Here is a 21,465-nt window from a genome sequence, read left to right on the forward strand (position 1 = left end):
TTGCTGATTTTCCTTGGCATCCCTCCCTGTAATAATTCACAGCTATGAATATGATTATATGCTAAGTCCAGCAAGTCCTCCCAGAGATTTATCAAATCTGGGACAGTCCTGTGGGCCTCCACTCTACCTACCGTGTTTAAATAATTTTTGTAAAACTTCCTAATTTTGTGTTACTAACACATGAAGATTAAAACTGTTTTATGAGAATTATTGATCAGAAGAGGACTTCAGAAAGGAAATATGCTAAACTGAGAGAGTGAAAAGCATCATTACTAGCTAATTGAAATAAAAGCATTACTACTTAGTAAATGAAAGAGAAGCTATACAGATCAGCTAGAACTTGTAGAGAGAGACAATGAGACTTTGCAGAGAGACCAACACAAAACAAGTAGAGAAAACAACTAGAAGTGTAGTGGTTTTCATATTAAGGAAGAGCCTAAGTAGTTTTAATAGTCTCCATCAGGGCTGTTTTGAACATACTTGACTTCCAGTTACTATAGCAATAAGTTCTTGTTATACACCGAATGTTTGTGTCCCCTCAAATTCCTATGTTTAAACCTGGGATGTAGGTTTCCAGTGTGATGGTAGGAGGTGAGATGTTTGGAACTGATTATGTCATGAGAGCGGAGCCTTCACAAATTAGATTAGTGCCCTTCTAAGAAGATGCCCCAGAAAGCCCTTTCTTACCTGTCTGCCATGTGAGAACACAAGAAAAAGATGGCTGTCTATGAACCAGGAAATGGGCCTCACCAGATCCTGAAACTGTGGGTACCCTGATCTTAGACTTTCCAGCCTCCAGGACCATGAGAAATAAATTTCTGTTGTTTACAAGCCAACCAGTGTATGGTATTCTGTTACAGCCGATTAAAAGAACTAAGGCAGTCCCCTATATTAGAATAATAAACTGATAAGATGAAAACTTAGAATGTGAAACACATTAATTTGATGTAAGGCCACACACAGCCTAGTAAACTCTACCTTGCAAGAATATCACAGAAGGAATTTAAGAGAAACTTACGCTACCAAAAATTAGGTTCAGCACCGCCTTTCCCCTCACCCCCCCTCCCCCAGCCACCAACCCAGAATTGAGCCACACATAACCAGGATTAGTCTGAAATGAAAAGTCCACAGAGTTCTGGGTACTATCTTGTGGTTTCTTTTGTTGACTCTCTTTTGTTAAGTCCATAAAAGATTTAGTAAATCAGGTAGAATGGCCAACTCAATCTCCCCACCCTGTGTAAATTAACCTGGAATTCAATTAATCCAGACAGCCTACTGCTTGGATGGCAGTTCTAGGAGGGCTGGCATGCCCGGAACAGGATATAGAGCGGGATGTCAACAAAACTCATAACTGCATTCAACTGAAGGACATGTGTCAGTAAACAATCAAAAAGAGTAATATTGCTCTATCTAATATTTAATGGAAATTGAATAGAAATGCCTATGAAATTACAACTTTTCATAAGCATATGTTATGCTTTTACTTATCAATTTAAAAAGCAATGAAATGATACTGAAACATTTATTTTATAGAGAAAACTTACCTATGTAAAGAGAAGATTTGTGTGTGGGCACAGAATCATCAATAAAAGCTGTTCCCAGGGTATAAAGAGGAGTTCCTCCTGTTCCCAGCAAGAGTTGTCCCAAGATGAACACATACAAATAGTTAGAAAGTGAAGAACTTGAAGAGGTACAACTGGCTCCATTCCTTGTTGCTGAGCAAGTATCTTTGGGGCAAAAAAATTAAATTGTGAATTTACAGAAATTTAATTTATCTATCTGTCTTGACTTGCCTAACATAACCTTCTTAATTTCTTTCAATCACTTCACTTATTTTTAAAATACATTACTAAAGAAAATTTATTAAATATTATGTTAAAATATAGAAAACATAGAACAAAACTGAGAAACATTACTTTAAAAATCATAATTCACAAAGTTCGGGGTAAATTAATGTAAACACAATTGAAGCATGTGGTGCCAGGGAAGGAGTTTTCAAATTAAGAAAAGAAAAAAACAAACAAAAAAATTAGCCTTTATTTTTCTTTCCAAGTTATAATACAGTATGAGAACCATAATGAATTCATCAATCAATACTTTAAACACATGTGAAAAGTATACTTAGGTTATAGTATATTTTGGCTAAAACAGTAATTTCTCAATGTTTACAGCAAAGCCATAATATTTGAAGTTATGTCTAATTCTTTATTGTAGCTTGAACTATTTTATTAAATTTATTTTTTGAAGCAACCTTTGGCTCTAGAGGATATTCTTCTGAATATCATCAAAGGAAAAATGCTTATCTTTAAGATTTGATTAAAATCTTAAAAATCACACTCAAAGACTGGATATTATAGTAAATCTAGATTTCCTAAACTCACTGGATAATATTAATGAGCAATGATGCTTGTTAAAAATACATTCCTAGCCCAGGACACCTGGGTGGCTCAGGTTGTTAAGCATCTGGCTCTTTCTTGATTTAGGCTCAGGTCATGATCTCACAGTCATGGGATCCAACCTTACATAGGGCTCCCCATTGAGTGTAGAACCTGCCTGGTCTCTCTCCTTCTCTCTCCACCCTTTCCCTTCTCATGCACTCTCTAAATAAATAAATAAATAAATATTAAAAATACATATATTCCCAGCCCTTTCCCTTTGAATCTGGTGTAATATCTAGGAATCTGCATTTTAACAATGGCCTTAGCTAATTCTATTTTCACTTCCTTAATATCAGATCAAGATTACTTCCTGAATGATGTAAGACCCCCAAAGCACCAATCCTGAAGATTCTTTAACTGATTCATGGCCATCAACTTTCAAATGCAAATTTTATGTATAAAATATTTTATTTTATTTACTTATTTATATTTGACAGAGAGAGAGAGAGAACACGCACACAAGTGCAGAGAGAAGCAGAGGAAGAGAGAGAGAGAGAGAGAGAGAGAGAGAGAGAGAGAGAATCTTAAGCAGGCTCCATTCTCAGCTTGGAACCTGACCATGGAGCTTTATCTTATAACTCTGGGATCATGAGAGAAGCCGAAATCTAGAGTCAGATGTCAACCGACTGAGCCACCCAGGTGCCCTTGCACAAAATACTTATTTTTTTTAATGTAAAATATACCCTATAATTTTGTACATGTTCAGATTATAAGAGGTTGATGAATATTCAGGCCGATAATTTGTATCTATAACTGGGCTAAATCTGCATTATTTGTGTTACCTCCTTTGCCATGTCAGATATTTGAACTGTGATTTCTGGTTTCATCATTCACTTTCTTGGAGGTAGTAGATTAGACTAAGAATAATCTCATTATTTGATACATTGCAAAATTGAACATACAGGTATTTCTTAATTTATTATTTTTCATATTTTTTTATGATAGGTAAATATATTTTTTTACTAATCTGGTAGGTATTTTGACCATGTGAGTATTCTCTGGGGTTTTGGTGTTTGTTTTTTTCCAGAAGAAGTAATACGTGAAGTTTCAACATGTTTGTTTAAGTAAATTCTAAATACCACAGAAGATCAAGAGAAAGAAAAAATTCTCCCTTCCCCCACCTGTCTCCACTTTATGATCTTCCATGTAACTCAGAGGGAGGTAATGACCTTTGTTAACAGCTCTTTTTATTTTTTTCAGACACTTTCTCACATATTCACATGTTTCCTATCCATTTACTGTTTTTACACAAGTACAGTCATACTAAACATACTACACCTATACTCAACAACTTCCAATTTTCACTTACATCCCGGACATCTTTGAAATTTAACTGTATTTAAATTTCTTTGTTGGTACTGTCATAACATTCCATAGCATAAATGTCTTCTAATGTATCAACTTAATCCACAATTTATACTTAATAATTAATAATTAATAACACATACTGGGGCACCTGGGTGGCTCATTCGGTTAAGCGTCCAACATCAGCTCAGGTCATGATCTCGCAGTTCATGAGTTCAGTTCCATATCGCACTGTTGGCTGTCAGCACAGAGCCTGCTACAGATTCTCTGTCTCCCTCCCTCTCTGCCCTCCCCTGCTCACACATGCTCTCTCTCTCTCACTCAAAAATAAATAACATTTAAAAAAAAATAACACATATTATTATATTATAAATATATTTAGGTCATTACAAACATGTTGTGATAGGTATTTTTATAATTTCCTTGGCATATTTATGCAAGTCTATATGTAGTAGTTTCCAAAAAGTGGAACTGCTAAGTCAAAGTGTATAAATATTTGTATTTTGATATTGCCAAACTATCTTATCAAAAATTTAAACAAATATGCAATCATACCAGCAACACAGCAACATCTTCCATAATAAAATTAAATTACTACCAATCTCACTGGTTAAAAAATACCAAACACACATATTTTTTTCAATTTAATTTTTAAGGTCATCAATAAGCATTTTTTATTTTATTTGTCATTTACATATTTTTTCTATGAATGTTTCAAATATACTTTCGAGGTCCTAGCTTTGATATTTGCCTTATAAAATCTTCCCTTCTCCAAGATAATGTACATAGTAACATGATTTTATCCTAACATTTTACAGTTGACCTGAGAACGATGCAGGGGTTGGAGCACCAAACCCTGCACAGTTAAAAATCCATGTATAGCTTTTGGCTTCCCAAAAATTTACTAATAGCCTATTTTTGACGAGAACTCTTATTGATAAACAGTTAATTAACACATATTTTGTATGTTACATGTATTGTATATTATTTTCTTACAGTAAAGTAAGCTAGAGAAAAGAAAATGTTAAGAAAGCCATTAGGAAGAGAAAATACATCTCCTGTACTGTATTTATTGAAAAAAACCTGTGTGTATAAATAGACTCACAATTTAAACTCATGTTTTTGTGTTTTTCAATTGTATTTTTAATTCATATGTAATAAAGTTTAGTGGGAAAAGACAGAGATGCAGCATTCTGTTGGATTAACCAAAGAGAATCTTTTATTAAAGACACTCAGTTTTATGTCACTGATCTTTGCAGTCTTTCTCTGGCTCAAATCTCTTGTAATTACTTCAGCTCTCTAAGCCTTGAGATATCAATATCTCAGCCCAGCTATAACCCATTTCACAGTACTGCATAAAAGACTCTTTAATACTTAACATTTTCTTTTATTATTTTCCCCAAGTAAACAAGGACAAAGATCTACTTATGAACACTACTATATCCAATATACTACTCTATTATTTCTGAATAATTTATTTTTATTGCTTTTCTTAGAATTGATAAAAAGAAATGACATATTAAGCCACAGAAAGGCATGGATGAATCTTAAATGCATATTGCTAAGTGAAAGAATCCAGCCTAGGGAGGTGAGGTTAAGACGGTGAAGTAGTACGTGGTTGCCTCATCCCTCGAACACAGCTAGATAAATATCTAATCATTCTGAACACCCAAGAAATCTATCTGAAGACTGAGACAACAAACTGCAAAACTAGAGGGAAAGATGAGGCTACAATGTAGAAGGCAGAAGGTGTGGAGATGTGATTTAGGGGAGAAAAGGATCATGGGTGCCAGGGAAGTGAGGGGAGCCCTGATCATGGAGAGAGGTGAGAGTCTGAGAGATTGGAGGGGGGGGTGGGAAGCAGATAGGAGGAGAGCAGTGTACAGGGGATAGCACAAGAAAAACACTTCCCTAAAAGCATGGACTGGGAAAATGAGAGGGGCTGATTATTGTGAGTTTTTTCAACCAGTGGAGCTCAAAAATTGGAGTTTTAGAAGTCTTCGCTGTGGGGGTGTGGAGCCCGGCAAGTGAAGATGTGCCCCTGTGGAGAAGAATGGAGGAGGCCTGGGAGTAGACAACACAATCTGAGGAACCCCTGGGACAAACTGTGAGAAGACAGTTTTTGCTTCTTGAAGTATATCTGGGAGAGATGTCATTACTTCTCAAGGAACGAAAGAGACAGCAGTCTCCACTGCACTGTCTGGTTCCTTAGCATAGGGGAGAAACACCTGCTAAGGGTAGCAAACTTGGACTCTGTTTTTTTTTTTTTCTGCATTTTATAATCCACATTCCTGCCTATGGGTATGACTGCACTTCTGGGACAAGCTGGCACCCTCCCCAGTGCAGCAACCCTCCCTGAGAGGACCAGCACAGGTCCACGCCACACTGGGTCTCTAAAGTTTGGAGTTCTAAAACTCAGTGTGCCTGAGATAAAACACAGGTGCACTGCACTGCTAGGAAGGCAGACAGTCCAGATACAGACAGGGTGAAGGTAGGAATTTGAGGGAACCCTGGGAGACATAAGGAAGAATGTTTGCTCTTCTGTAAAGGCTTCCCGGACAATGGTGGGATCGAGCTCCCCTCCCTGGGGAGGAAGGAGAGGGCTGGCACCATTTCTCTCACCCACCCATCAGCATGGACGGACTTTGTGGAGCAAAACAGCACCAATAATGAAGACCTCAGCCACTACACCAAGTCCCACACCTCTGCACTCTGCAGGTGCTTCTTTACTAGGGCAAGTGTACCTGAGAACCAAAATAGTGGGTCCTTCCCCCGAGAAGACCAGCACAAACTTCCCCCCACACACCAAGTCAACCGACCACAGAGTGCTGCAAAGCTTCAGCTCTAGTGGAAATAGGATGTAGTCTCTTTTAACAAGCAGACCAGACAGAGCACACCTAGTTAAAACCCGCCACCCTCTGGACAAGATCCAAATACTTCCCATTGCAGGCAAGGAAAACCCTGCAGAAGACTGCCCTAAAAAAGAGCAGACAAAACACAGCAGCAGAGTGCACACAGCATACACTAGAGACACTTCTTGAAGCACCAGGCCCTAACAGTATATGACCTCTTCTTCACAAAGGCATTTTTGTCAGGAACAGAAAACACAGCAGGTTTTCGTAACACAGACAAGAAGACAGAGACCTAGACAAAATGCCAAGATGCAGGAATTCATCCCAAAAGAAAGAATAATAAAAGGTCACAGCCAGGGATCTAATAAAAAAAGATAAATGTAGAGGTGCCTGGGTAGCTAGATCAGTTAAGTATCCGACTTCAGCTCAGGTCATGATCTCATGGTTTGTGAGGTCGAGCCCCACATCAGGTTCTTGGCTGTTAGTGCAGAGCCTGCTTCAGATCCTCTGTCTCTGTATGCCCCTCCCCTACTTGTTCTTTTACTCTCTCTCTCTCAAAAACAAATAAAAACATTAAAAAAAAAAAACAAATATAAGTAATATGTCTGATCCAGAATTTAAAACAACAATCATAATGACACTAGCTGGGCCTGAGAAAAGCATAGAAGACACCAGTAGTCCCTTACTGCAGAAATAAAAGACCTAAAAACTAGTCAGGCCTTAAAAAAAAAAAAAAAGTTATAACCAAGATGCAAAATCAACCGGATATAATAACCACAGGATAGGAGAAGCAGAGGAATTAAGTGACACAGAAGATAAAATTATGGAAAATAATGAAGCTATAAAGAAGAGGAAAAGAAAAACACTGGATCACAAAGGTAAACTCAGGGAACTCAGCAAAGCCATAAAGCATAATAACATTCCTATCTTAGGAGTCCCAAAAGGAGAGGAAAACAGAAGAGAGCAGCAAGTTTATTTGAGCAAATTATACCTGGATATTTCCTTAATCTGGGGAAGGAAGCAGACATCCAAATCCAAGCACAGAGACCTCTCATTAAAATCAATAAAAGCAGGCCAACACCAAGATATACATAGTAAAATTTGCAAAATACGGACATAAGGAAAAGTCCTAAAAGCAGCAAGGGAAAAGAAAAGCCTACCTTACAAGGGAAGACATATAAGGTTAGCAGCAGACCTATCAATAGAAACTTGGCCGCCTGAAGGGAGTGACATGATATATTCAACGTGCTGAATGGTAAAAATATGTAGGCAAGAATACTTTATACAGCAAGGCTGTCATTCAGAATAGAAGGAGAGATACAGAGTTTCCCAGACAAACAAAAACTAAAGGAGTTCATGACCACTACACCAGCCTTTCAAGAACTGTTATAGGGGACTCTTTGAATGGGGAAAAAAAAAAGTGACAAAGACTACAAAGGAACACAGAAAATCGCCAGAAACAACGACTTTACAGGTAATACAATGGCCTAAATTAATATCTATCAATAATCACTCTGAATGTAAATGTACTAAATGCTCCCCTTAAAACATATAGGGTATCAGAATGGGAAAAAAAAAAAAGATCCATCAATATACTGCCTACAAAAGACTCATTTTAGACCTAAAGACACCTGTAGATTAAAAGTGAAGGCATAAACAACAATTTAAAATGCTAATGGACATCAAAAGAAAGCTGGGGTAGCCCTACTTATATCAGACAAACTAGATTTTAAACCAAAGACTATAACAAGAGATGAAGAACGGCACTATATCATAATAAAGGGGTCTATCCAACAAGATCTAATAATTGTAAATACTTACGCCCCCAACTTGTAAGAACACAAATATAAAAATCAATTAATCACAAACATAAAGAATCTTATTCAGTAATAGTAGATGATTTTAATACTCACTTACATAAATGTAAAAATCATCTAATCAGAAAATCAACAAGAAAACCATGGCTTTGAATAACACACTGGACCAGATTGACCTAACAGATACTTTCAGAACATTTTATCTTAAAGCAGCAGAGTATACACTCTTTTTGAGCGCATATAGGACATTCTACAGAATAAATCACATACTGGGTCATAAATCAGGCCTGAATAAATACAAAAAGACTGAGATTATACCATGCATATTTTCCTACCTATGAAACTTGAAGTCAACCACAGGAAAAAGTTCAGGAAGACCAAATACATGGAGGTTAAAGGACATCCTACTAAAAATGAATGGGTTAGCCAAGAAATTAAAGAAGAAATTAAAAAAATACATGGAAACAAATGAAAAATGAAAACACAATGGTCCAAAATCTTTGGGATGTAGCCAAAGCAGTCATTAAGAGGTAAGTATATAGCAATATATAGTATATAGCAATATAGTATAAAGGTCTATCTCAAGAAGCAAGAAAAATATCAAATAAATAACCTAACCTTACAACTAAGGGAGCTAGAAAAGGAGCAACAAATGAAGCCTAAAGCCAGCAGAAGAAAGGAAATAATGAAGATTTGAGTAGAAATAAATAATATAGAAACAAACAAATAAACAAAAAACAGTAGAATAGATCAATGAAACAAGGAGCTGGTTCTTTGAAAAAATTAATAAAATTGATAAACCCCAAGCCAGACTTATCAAAAAGAAGAGTGAAAGGATCCAAATAAATAAAATCACAAATGAGAGAGGAAAGATCTCAACCAACATCACAGAAATACAAACAATTATAAGAGAATATTATGGAAAATTATATGCCAACAAATTGGCCAATCTGGAAGAAATGGATAAATTCCTAGAAACACATAAACTACCAAAACTAAAACAGGAAGAAACAGAAAATTTGAACGGATCGATAACCAGCAAAGAAGTCAGTGTAATTAAAAATCTCTCAACAAAAGTCCAGGGCCAGATGGCTTCCCAGGAGAATTATACCAAACATTTAAAGAAGAGTTAATACATATTCTTATCAGTTTTCCAAAAAATAGAAATGGAAGAAAAACCCAAACTCATTCTACCAGGCCAGCATTACCTTAATTCCAAAACCAAAGACCCCACTAAAAACAAGAATTACAGGCCAATATCCCTGATGCACACGGATGCAACAATTCTCAACAAGATACCAGCAAATCGAATCCAACAGTACATTAAAAGAATTATTCACCATGAACAAGTGGGATTTATTCCTAGGTAAAGGTGATTCAATATTTTCAAATCAATCAATGTGATATACCACATTAATAAAAGGATAAGAATAAAATGATCCTCTCAGTAGATGTAGAAAAAGAATTTGACAAAGTAAAGCATCCATTATTAATAAATACCCTCAATAAAGTAGGGATAGAAGGAACATATCTCAGCATCATAAAGGCCATATACAAAAGACCCACAGCTAATATCATCCTCAATGGGGAAAAACTAGTTTTCCTCCACAGTCAGGAACAAGAGGAGGACATCCACTCTCACCATTGTTATTTAACATAGTACTGGAAGTTCTAGCCTCAGCAATCAGAAAAAAAAAAGAATAAAAAGGCATCCCAACTGGCAAGGAAGAAGTAAAACTTTCACTGTTTGCACACAACATGAAACTCTATGTAGAAAACCCGAAAGACTACAAAATATGCTAGAACTAATACACAAATTCAGTTAAAATCACACAATACAAATAAACATACAGAAATATGCTGCATTTCTATATACTAATAATGAAGCAGCAGAAAGAGAAATCAGGGAATCGATTCCATTTACAATTGCACCATAAACCATATGATACTTTAGGAATAAACATAACCAAAAAGGTAAAAGATTATCCAGACTCTGAAAACTATAAAACACTGATAAAAGAACCTGAAGAGGACACAAAGAAATGGAAAAACACTCCATGCTCATGGACTGAAAGAACAAATATTGTTAAAATGTCTATACTATCCAAAGCAATACATACATTTAAATGCAATCCCTATCAAAATACCCCCAGAATTTTTCACAGAGCTAAAACAAAAAATCCTAAAATTTGTATGGAACCACAAAAGACCCTGAATAGCCAAAGCAATCTTTTAAAAGAAAAGCAAAGCTGGAGGCATCACAATTCCAGACTCCAAGCTATATTACAAAGCTGTAGCCATCAAGACAATATGATACTGGCATTAAAAAAGACACATACAGATCAATGGAACAGACTACAAAACCCAGAAATGGACCCACAACTATATAATCAACTAAGCAGGAAAGAATATCCAATGGAAAGAAGTCTCTTCAGCAAATGGTGCTGGGAAAATTGGACAGTGACATGCAGAATAATGAAACTGGACCCTTTTCTTACACTATACACAAAAATAAATTCAAAATGGATGAAAGACCTAAATGTAAGACCGGAAACCATCAAACTCCTAGACAAAAACACAGGCAGAAACCTTTTGGACCTCAGCGGCAGCAACTTACTCCTAGACGTGTCTCTGGAGGCAAGGGAAACAAAAGCAAAAGTGAACCAATGGAACCTCATTAAGATACAATGTTTCTGCACAGTGAAGGAAACAATCAACAAATAAAACTAAAAGGCAACTGATGGAATAGAAGATATTTGCAAGTGACGTATCTCATAAAGGGTTAGTATCCAAAATCTATAGCTTATCAAACTCAACACCCAAAAAACAAACAATCCAGTGAAGAAATGGGCAGAAGACATGAATAGACATTTTTCCAAAGAAGACATCCAGATGGCTAATAGACATATGAAAAGATGTTTAACATCACTCATCGTCAGGGAAATACAAATCAAACCTACTATGAGATACCACCTCATACCTGTAAGAATGGCTAAAATTAACAACACAGGAAACAACAGATGTTGGTAAGGATGCAAAGAAAGGGGAACCCTCTTACACTGTTGGTGGGAATGCAAACTGGTACAACCACTCTGGAAAACAGTATTGAGGTTCCTCAAAACATTAAAAATAGAACTACTCTACAAGCCAGCTATTGCACTACTAGGTGTTTACCCAAAGGATATAAAAATATTGATTCAAAGCGACACATGTACCCCAATGTTTACAGCAGAATTATCAACAAGAGTCAAATTATGAAAAGAGCCCAAATGTCCACTGACTGATGAATGAATAAAGAAGATGTGGTGTATACATATACAATAGAATATTATGCAGCCATCAAAAAAAAAGAACGAACCTTGCCATTTGCAACCACATGGACAGAGCTAGATTTTATTATGCTAAGTGAAATAAGTCAAAGAAAGACAAATACCATGATTTCATTCAACTGGAATTTAAGAAACAAAACAAACAAACATAGGGAAAGAAGAAGAAAAAAAAGAGAGGGAAGCAAACCATAAGAGACTCTTAACTATAGAAAACAAACGGGGTTGATAGACGTGGGTGGGAAATGGCCTAATGAGTGATGGGTATTAAAGACGGCACTTGTGATGAGCATCTAAGTGATGAACCCCTAAATTATACTTCTGAGCACAATTTAACTCTATATGTTAACTAATTAGAATTTAAATAAAAATTTGAAAAAAAAAAAGAAAAGAAAAGAAAAAGGGCATTAGAAAAAAGTTAGGGAAACCTGAATGAAGTATGGACATCAAGTAATAAGTATAAACATTAAGAGATGATATATCAACACTAGTTCATTAATCATTAAAAATACAGCATACAAAGTAATAATGATAGGGGGAAATTGAGGCACCTGGGTTGCTCAGTCCATTGAGTGCCTACTCTTGATTTTGGTTCAGGTCATATTCCCAGGGCTGTGGGATGGAGCCCCATGTCAGGCTCCATGCTGAGTATAGAGCCTGCTTAAGATTCTCTCTTTCCCTCTGCCCCTTTCTCCCACTTGCTCTCTCTCTCTCTCTCTCTCTCTAAAATAAAGTTTAAAAAATAATAATAGAGGGAAATGGTTGTGGTATATTTGGTATATTTGGAAATTCTCTCATACCTAATACTACCTTCACAATTATTCTGTATATCTAAAATTGTTCTAAATACCTAGTAAAAAAAAAAAATTACAATTACAACTAAAGTCTTACACTTTCATAAAAATTAAAAATAAAAATATACAGCAACAATATTAATCAGGCAGATAGTATGAGACATGTAAGAATAGACAGAAAAATGTAGAAGAGACTTTAATATTCATCTTTCTCAGTCCAAGAGTGAAAATTATTAAAAATAAGCAAGGATACACTATAAACACCAAATGTTCGCTAACTTGACAATAGATTATATTTAAAATAAAAATAAAAATAAAATAAGCAAGGATAGATAAGACCTAAACAATATTATCAGTAACACTGCATGTAGGAAAACATGTCAAATTCTACACTATGATGAAATTTTGTCTTCTATTTTTAGGTCCCAAGGACAATTCTAAAAAAATTGACCAAATATTATGCTATAAAAATATTTATATACATTCCAAAGAGTAAATAACAATAACATTCTATGACCAAAATGAAATAAACTAGAAATTTATAATGCAATAGAAAATGAAAATGCACATAAAAAAAGTTGAATTCAAAAAATTTAAACTTAAAAAACATTTTAACTCTTAAGTTATTTTTGGATCAATAATTTTGGAATTATGAAAATGCTCAGAAATTATGATACTAAAAAAAATACATCAAAATTCATATTCTACAACTAAAGTAGTACTTATAGGAAAGCATCTCATTCAAACAAAACAAGAACCAAATAGAAAAAGGAAAATAAAAATTTTAAATATATAAAAATAAGTCACACATTCTGAGTTACCCCCAACACTCATACTACTGGAGCAACATGAGCTTATGATAGAATATCTATGGAGGAAATAAAATGCAAAAGAATATCTAGAAAAAAAATACTAAAAAGGGAATAGAATGAGGAGGACCCTCTAATTAAAGCAATAAAGAATTAACAAATGACTAGAAATATGATTAATGAAATAAAAAATAATGTTAATAAAAAGTAAATCCTTTGAAATAATCAATAAAATAAACCACTGACTAACATAATGAAAAAGCAGAAATTAAAACTATACAAATACACGGAAAAAAAGGAAATGAACTAAAAGGAGATGACTTTTTAAAATTCACAAGAGACTACTTAGAGCAAATTTCTAGCAAATATATTTGAAAAACAAGAAATTAATTCCCAAGACCAGATAGTTTCAGAGATCAATTTTGCCAAAACTTTTACATACCTAATGCTATTCAAATTATTCCAGAATATAGAAAAAGGATTAAAAATTACCAAAATATTTTTTAAGTTATTCATTTATTTTGAGAGAGAGCGAGAGAACGAGAACATGAGCAAGGGAGGGGCAGAGAGAGAGGAAAAGAGAATCATAAGCCAGCTACACACTGTCAGTTGTAGAGCCTGATGCAGGGCTGGATTTCAGGAACCATGAGATCATGATCTGAGCCGAAATCAAGAGTTGGACACTTAACCAACTGAGCCACCCATACACCCCATAAATAACCAAAATACTTGGTAATATTGATACCACATGAAAAAGATCAACAACAGCAGAAACTAATAGACCAATCTCATCTCTAAGTATCAATACAAAAAAATATATTAGCAACAAAATCCAGCAACATATTAAAAAAAGGTAGCATGACTCTTTAAAGATGCATGCTTTAGAAATTTATTAAGAAAATTTAATATATTAGATCTAATTAGAAAACTCAACGATCACTTTCATAGATTTTAAGTAGACATATGACAAATGTCAACTACAAATCACATAATCAACATAAAACAGGAACAGATATGTCTCTAACATGATCAAATAAATATATGGGCATGTAAGTATGGATATATACATGCATATACATATGCACATACATACTACTAAAGTCAGAAAGAAGTAAGACAAGGATACTCACTATCTTTGCAACTTTTCAGTATTGTATTGTGGGGAGAAAGAACCTTGAGGCCTATGATCAAGGATCAAGAGGTAAAACTAACTCTATATGCAGAAATTACAAATTCTTTCAGGAACAGTGAAAAAAAATCAATGGAAAAACTACTAAAAACAGTAAGAAAATTTAGTAATATAAGTTTATTTATAAACATAAAATATATGAAAAGTCAGTAAGTATCACATGTTCAAGTTGGATAATGTGATAGAAGAAAAAACAATTTACAATAGAAAAAAGAAACTAAATACACCTAAATAAATGTGAACAAGCTGTATGAAGACTACTGCCTACCTAGAATCACAGTGAAGCAAGTGAGGTGGGGCAGAAAAATACAGTTTGTCACAGAGGTGAGGTTCCACAGAAAGATTCTAAATATGAATACAGCAATCTCTGTATGTGGGGAAAAAGGTAAAAGCTCAAAAATTTACATATGAGGAACATCCATCTCAACTAGAGAGAATCCCTGCTTGTCCAGAACAGGGTTCCAGTTCCTCTCCTACATAAAATATGTTAAGCAAGAACTCCAAGATGGTCCTCTGAGAGTCCCCATCGTAATTCCTGGGACCGTGAATAGGACATTACTACATCTTTGATTACGTTACAGTGGCAAAGAGTTTTTGCAGAATAAGATTATTAATCAATTGACTTTGAATTAGGAAGGAGATTATCTGCTTGTGCTCAATCCAATCATATAAGCCCTCTAAAGCAGAGGTCTTCTTCCTCTGGCAGCAGCAGCATATGTCAGAAAAATCTAAAGCCAAGTAGAGATTATACGAGCTGCTGCTGGCTTTAAAGATGAAAAGGACCAGGTGCCAAGGAATGTGCAGAGCTTTTAGCTGATAGAAACACTCAAGGATGACTGTCAAGGAAATGGAGATCTCAGTTAAACGATTCCAAAAAACTACTTCACAGTAATTACTTCAACAGTTTAATGATTACTTCATTACTGATTACTTCAACAGTTTAATGAGCATGGAAAGAGATTCTTCTCTAGAGCCTCAAATGAGAAGGTAGTCAGCTGATACACTGAGTTTGAGAGTCTGATCAGAGAACCCAGCTCAGCTGTGCCAAACTCCTGATCCATGGAGATAGTAAGATAATACATTTGTGCTGTTTCAAATTTAGTTTGCATAATATGTTATCCAGCAATAGAAAACTAATACAAACATCTCATAAAAAATTAGCCAAGGAATAATTTGCCTCATTCAAACGTAAATAATAAACAAAGAGGAAAAGCAAATGACATGGCAAAATAGTCTCCAGGAGAATGTCACTATGATGTAGATTTAAAAATTACCACATTGCCATACTTTAAAAGTGATGACAACAATTGCTTCCTTTTTTTTTTATTTTTTTTAATCTTTTTTTTTTTTTTGAAAGAAAGAGAGAGAGAGAGAGTGCAAGTGGGGAAGCAACAGAGAGGCAAACACAGAATCCAAAGGAGGCTCCGGGCCCTGAGCTGTCAGCACAGAGCCCAATGCTGGGCTCAAACTCACGAACCATGAGTTTATGACCTGAGCTGAAGTCAGATGCTCAACCAACTGAACCACCCAGGTGCCCCAACAATAGCTTCTTAAAAGCAAAAGCTGAAAACAGGGATTTAAACTTTTTTTTTTAAATGTTCATTTATTTTTGAGAGAGACAGACAGACAGAGCATGAGCAGGGAAGGGGCAGAGAGAGAGGGAGACACAGAATCTGAAGCAGGCTCCAGGCTCTGAGCTATCAGCACAGAGCCGGATACAGGGCTCAAACTCAGGAACTGAGATATCATGACCTGAGCCAAAGTCAGACGCTTAACTGACTGAGCCACTCAGGCACCCCTGAAAACAGAGATTTAATAAGCTCATAAATGTGATGAATAAGAGAAGTGGAAAAAAATGGGCTGAAAAAACTCAGAAAAGGCATGAAACAAAAATGAAAACTACCACAGAAATAAAAGTACATCAAAATGGGCAAAAGAAAGAATAGCACTATAAGAATCACAAAAAGACAGAATATATATTTGTGACTTGAAATATAAACAAAATTAAGTACATAAAAACTAAGACTTAAAAGATTAGAGAGAAAATTATAGACATGAGATCCAGACAAAGAAAATCAAACATGTGCATAATCAATCAGAATAGGAAAAAGCATCTACTCTGAGGTAAAACTTAGGAAACTTTCCCGAAATAAGTGAAGGCCGATCTCTAATTTAAAATGGCATAGAACATCCAGGAAAATTTGATGCAGGGCTTTTAAGACATTCCCTTATGAAGTTACTGGATTTTAAAGATAAAGAGAGACAAGTACAGTCAAGAAAAAAGATAGTCACTTATGTAGAGGGAAATGAACAACTTTGGTTGGCATCAGACTTCTCTAGAGCAACATTAATCTCATAAAGCAAAGGAATGATAACAAAAAGTAATCAGTGAAAAATAATGTGACTCACAAATTTTATACTCAAACAATCACTCAAATATAAAGGCAAAAGACAAATATATAAACATATTTCAAATATCATAGAATTGACCTTTCCTGAAAAAAACAAAAACAAAAACTACTAGAGGGTACATTTCAGCCTACCAAGAAATATTGCATTCTGAGAAGCCATGGAGACCTGAAGACCATTGCATCATAAAATATTAAATAATTTATTAAATTTCACTTGTAATAACATAGCTTTAAAAAATAGCTAGGTTTACCTATTACGTGAATTCTGCAGTATTATTAGTTGAGGTAACTACTTGAACCTAGAGTTTCAACATCTATTGAGAAATGAAAAAATTTCTGACAAAGTATTTCCAACACTAATTTAAAAGCATGTGATTTGACAATACACCACAAGAGGGAGCGCCTATGCTGTTTATGAACATAGGGAGTGTTCCCAATAAAACTAAGGCTTAGAATTTCATTTAATGGACAAACCAGTGCCCACTCCTGCCCACTAACATATGCAGAAGCTAAAGGCAAAAGGTAAAAAGAAAACGTACATATCAAGGTAGGTGTAAGTTAAATATGAAGCTCAGCCCAACCCTTATTCCCACACAGAGGCCCAAAGTTTACTATCCCCAGGCATTTATTTACCTTCCAAACCTTGAAGTTAAGAAACCATGTTTTCTTCTGGGCCCATCCTGCTGCCAGGGGTAGGGCACGATGTTGCAGTTTGAGATGAGATTTCACTCCCCCAGTCACATTTGGGTTTTTATTTTTTGTTTTGTTTTGTGTTGTGTTTTAATTTTCAGGAGGTGCTCCTGAGAAGAAACACAGTTTTATAGGAAACTTGGTCTGCCCAATTACCTGCATTAGGTAATTTGAGGTGGCTGACTTTAATCAAAAACAGCCTCTCTTTCTTCCTTCCCAGGGAATGACTACAGTTTTCTCCCCCAGCTCCCCTTCCCATCTCCCAGCTACTGCCCTAAAGAAGGAGAAAGGGCTGTTGCTTTTGTTTAAACCTGCCCAGGTCCAAGTCTCTAACCAGCATCTTCTGGCCTAGAGACTGTAGATCATCCCCACATGCCTCTCCTACAACCTCTTTTCACTAATCCTACCACCAGTCTTTCAAAAACCTTTCTTTAAAAACATTTCTTTAGGGGTGCCTGGGCATAGTCAGTTAAGCAGCCAACTCTTGATTTCAGCTCCGGTCATGATCTCACGGCTTCATGAGCCCTGCATCGGGCTTTGCGCTGGCAGCAAGGAGCTTGCTTGGGATTCTCTCTCTCTGCCCCTCCCCTACTTGTGCTGTCTCTGTCTCTCTCAAAATAAATAAACTTAAAAAAAAAAGTTTATTTAAAGAGAAAAACAAGTTAGCTTTGAGTCTGTGTCTATGATATGGGTCCCTCTATGTCCAGGGCTAAGGGCAGCTGGTGGCAGAAGACCCGAGAAAGGAGTAAGAAAAATACTCTTCCTGAATATGAGGAACCCATATTCTGAAGCCCTCATCCAACTGATGTAGGAACAGGAGATGAGCCAGGTGGCACCAGGGACTTCTTAGGGTGCTGTTGTTCATAAACGTAGAGGGTGGGTGGCAAACAGTTGCACAAGGAATCTCAGACAATTCAGGACTCTAGCTTTGTGGGAACTGAAAAGATGACAAAGCCTTTGCCTATGTAATCAACCTGCCTAGGATGCCAGCCTGCTCACTCATCTCCTATGGGAACCTGAGTCAAGAAAGTGATTTTCAAAAGCAGCTGTAACAGCATCTATATCAAGATGCTGTAAATAGAGAGAACAACATACTTTTATTAAATTAAAATTAGGACACAGACCACAAAAGTATTTTCATGGTGCAGATGAAAAGTGTGAACACACATTACATCATGAAACAAAGCAGTTATTTATCTGAAGGAAGACAGCAAAGTGGAAATGAAATAACTTAGAAATGTGAGAGAAAGAAAGCAGAGATGAAACATGAGCTGGCAGAGCTCAGGAAAGAGAAAAATTAAAACCCCATAGAAATGAAGATAAAATTGAAAGGGCCACAAAGGTGAATAGACTAAAAAAACATAATAACAGTCATATAGTATAGAAATGAGAAAAATGAGAGAAATAAATGATAAAGAAATAGAAGAAATGTTAACTGTATATGGTGGTCAAAAGAGATCACATATACCCATAATTTAAGTACCTGAGGAAAAAAAACAATGTCATGGAATAAAATACTCAAAGATATAATTTAAGAAAATGTCCCAAAAATCTAAAAATATGTATGTAAATCCATATACTTCAATTTCCATAACTGGGTGCCAGAGAAACATGACATGAACAGTCGTCACCAACACACACCCTGGACTGGACTTTGAAGCCAAATTGCACAGATGTATGGACTACTGAGAATATTCTTTCTAGAGAATACCAGCAGTCTACTGTGTATCAAGTGTCACAAACACTTCTAAATGACTTCAGAATACAGGTGGCCAGAGGCTACTGAGAACAATATAAGAATGGATAAGAAATTTAAAAATGTCAGTGATCAAATTATGAATGTACAAATGAGAAACACTTTAGTTATGAATATGAATAGCACCTTCTGATAAATAACATATAGACCTTTCACTAAAATGAAATATATCCTAGGGGCACCTAGGTGGCTCAGTTGGTTAAGTGTTCAACTTTGGATTTTGGTTCAGATCATGATCTCACAGTTAACAGTTCATGAGATCTAGCCCCACATCAGACTCCATACTGACAGCTCAGAGCCTGCTTGGGATTCTCTCTCTCCCTCTCTCTCTGACCCTCCCCCACTTGTGCATGCATTCTCTCTCTCAAAATAAATAAACCTTTAAAAAATAAAATGAAATATATCCTAATTTGCTCAGATTATATTGCTCAAGAGGGAAGAAAAACGAAATAAATAAATATAGTTATACTTATGGTGCTTCTCAATACTCAAAGCTTTCACATACATTTCCTAACCTAACCTTTATAACTTTCTTTAATCATTTTATAAATGAGGAAACTGAAGCCCTAAGTCACATGCTATGCATAATCAGATTTTTCTAATATAACCCAGTACTCTGATTATAATCTTCTAATCCCCCGATGTATTCTCCGTGATCTCTAAATTACAATTTAATAAGCTGAACTATCACCTAGAAAATTATAAAGCAAGATTTCCCAAGTATATTTTATGGAACCCTAAGCTTCTGAGAATTTCCATGACCCAAAGGCTTCTATGGTCAAATCAGTGAAGGGAATATTCTATTAATACACCCTCCTCTTAGAGTACTAAGCATGCATTTATACATGATATGATAAAGTTTTTCACATGTCATATATTCAAGTTACTTTTTTCTCCATTAATGTATAATATCTCACAGAATATGCTTAGAAAACACACTTTTGAAGAATACTGGTTTCAAGTATCACAAAAGGGTCAAGTAAAACAAAAGAACCTTACGTAATTAAATTTTTTAATTTAACACTTGTATAGATAACTCACAGAGTTAGTTTTATCAGTGATCACTTAATGACTCCTGTTGCCAAAATTTAGGATTTTGCCTTTCACCTTCTTTCTTACTACCCCTCTCCTTTGAAATGAACATCCAGAGTCACAAATGTAGAAACTGAGAAGATGACTCCAAATCTCAATTTTAACCTTCCAGTATCTCTTATGCTCTAGAACTATATTTCTAATGCCAGATTTCTACCTCATGTGCCGAAAACAAAATTCATCACCATTCTCAAAAACCACATTCTCTGCCTGACTCCAAAACCTGTTTACAACATCTATTTTCTAGTCAAGTTTAAAACATAAAAATCATTCAACATCATATTTGTTGCCTAAAACGACCACACCATATGCTTTTCAGCCTGAAACTATACCCATTGTTCAAGTCCAGTTCAAATTCCACTTATTATTAAAAGTTTTCCCGAGTTGGCCAAAGGAAACTCTTTTTATTCATTTACTATCTTTCTTCATTCAGTGACAATGAACCCTGAAGTTTTAAGTTGCACCAGGTTCTTGCTTATCATGCCTTACTTATATTTGATCTTTATTTATGTTAACAGCAATAACAGTTATATTTACTGAATGGTCATCTTATGCAAGATCCTTCCCTATCATGTATTATCTAATCCCCAGATAACTACTTGCAAAATCTCTAAGACTTAAGAGCCTAACCTTTTAACAGATTCATCTCATGGTTAATAATGACATAAAGTACAATTAATTGGTTACATAAATAATTTGGGATGTAAATTCAAAACATTTCTGTAAGGGTTTCTATCAAAATAAAACAAAAGCAAAAACTTTTAATATAATTTCTTACAGTCAATCTACTTATCTTCTCTAAAATACAAACCCCTGAAAAATAGAATCCAACACACTATGAATCTAATAAGAATGACCACACATGCATAAAACCTTTGTAAAACATTAGAAAATCCTATGTATAATATTTACCAAGAAATCTGAAATGTCTTAAAATAAATATATTGACTTTAAATTGTACAAAATTCTGGGGTGCCTGTGTGGCT

At 35.3% G+C, this 21,465-nt stretch overlaps 1 protein-coding gene across 20 annotated transcripts in view; it reads right to left on the reverse strand.

The window, feature by feature from the left end:
• SLCO4C1 (solute carrier organic anion transporter family member 4C1) overlaps positions 1-21,465 on the reverse strand; it is a 129,665-nt gene that overhangs the window by 88,092 nt on the left and 20,108 nt on the right. For all 20 annotated transcript variants that reach the window (XR_006204123.1, XR_006204122.1, XR_006204124.1 and 17 more), the window contains exon 3: positions 1,545-1,727. Coding sequence is in view for 6 of the 20 variants with exons in the window: in XM_042944473.1 (XP_042800407.1) it covers positions 1,545-1,727 (183 nt within the window). In the remaining 14 variants the exon portion in view is untranslated. The remainder of the gene's footprint in view (positions 1-1,544; positions 1,728-21,465) is intronic.

This window comes from Panthera leo, chromosome A1, assembly GCF_018350215.1.
Source record: "Panthera leo isolate Ple1 chromosome A1, P.leo_Ple1_pat1.1, whole genome shotgun sequence".
NCBI classification, from domain to species: Eukaryota; Metazoa; Chordata; class Mammalia; order Carnivora; family Felidae; genus Panthera; species Panthera leo.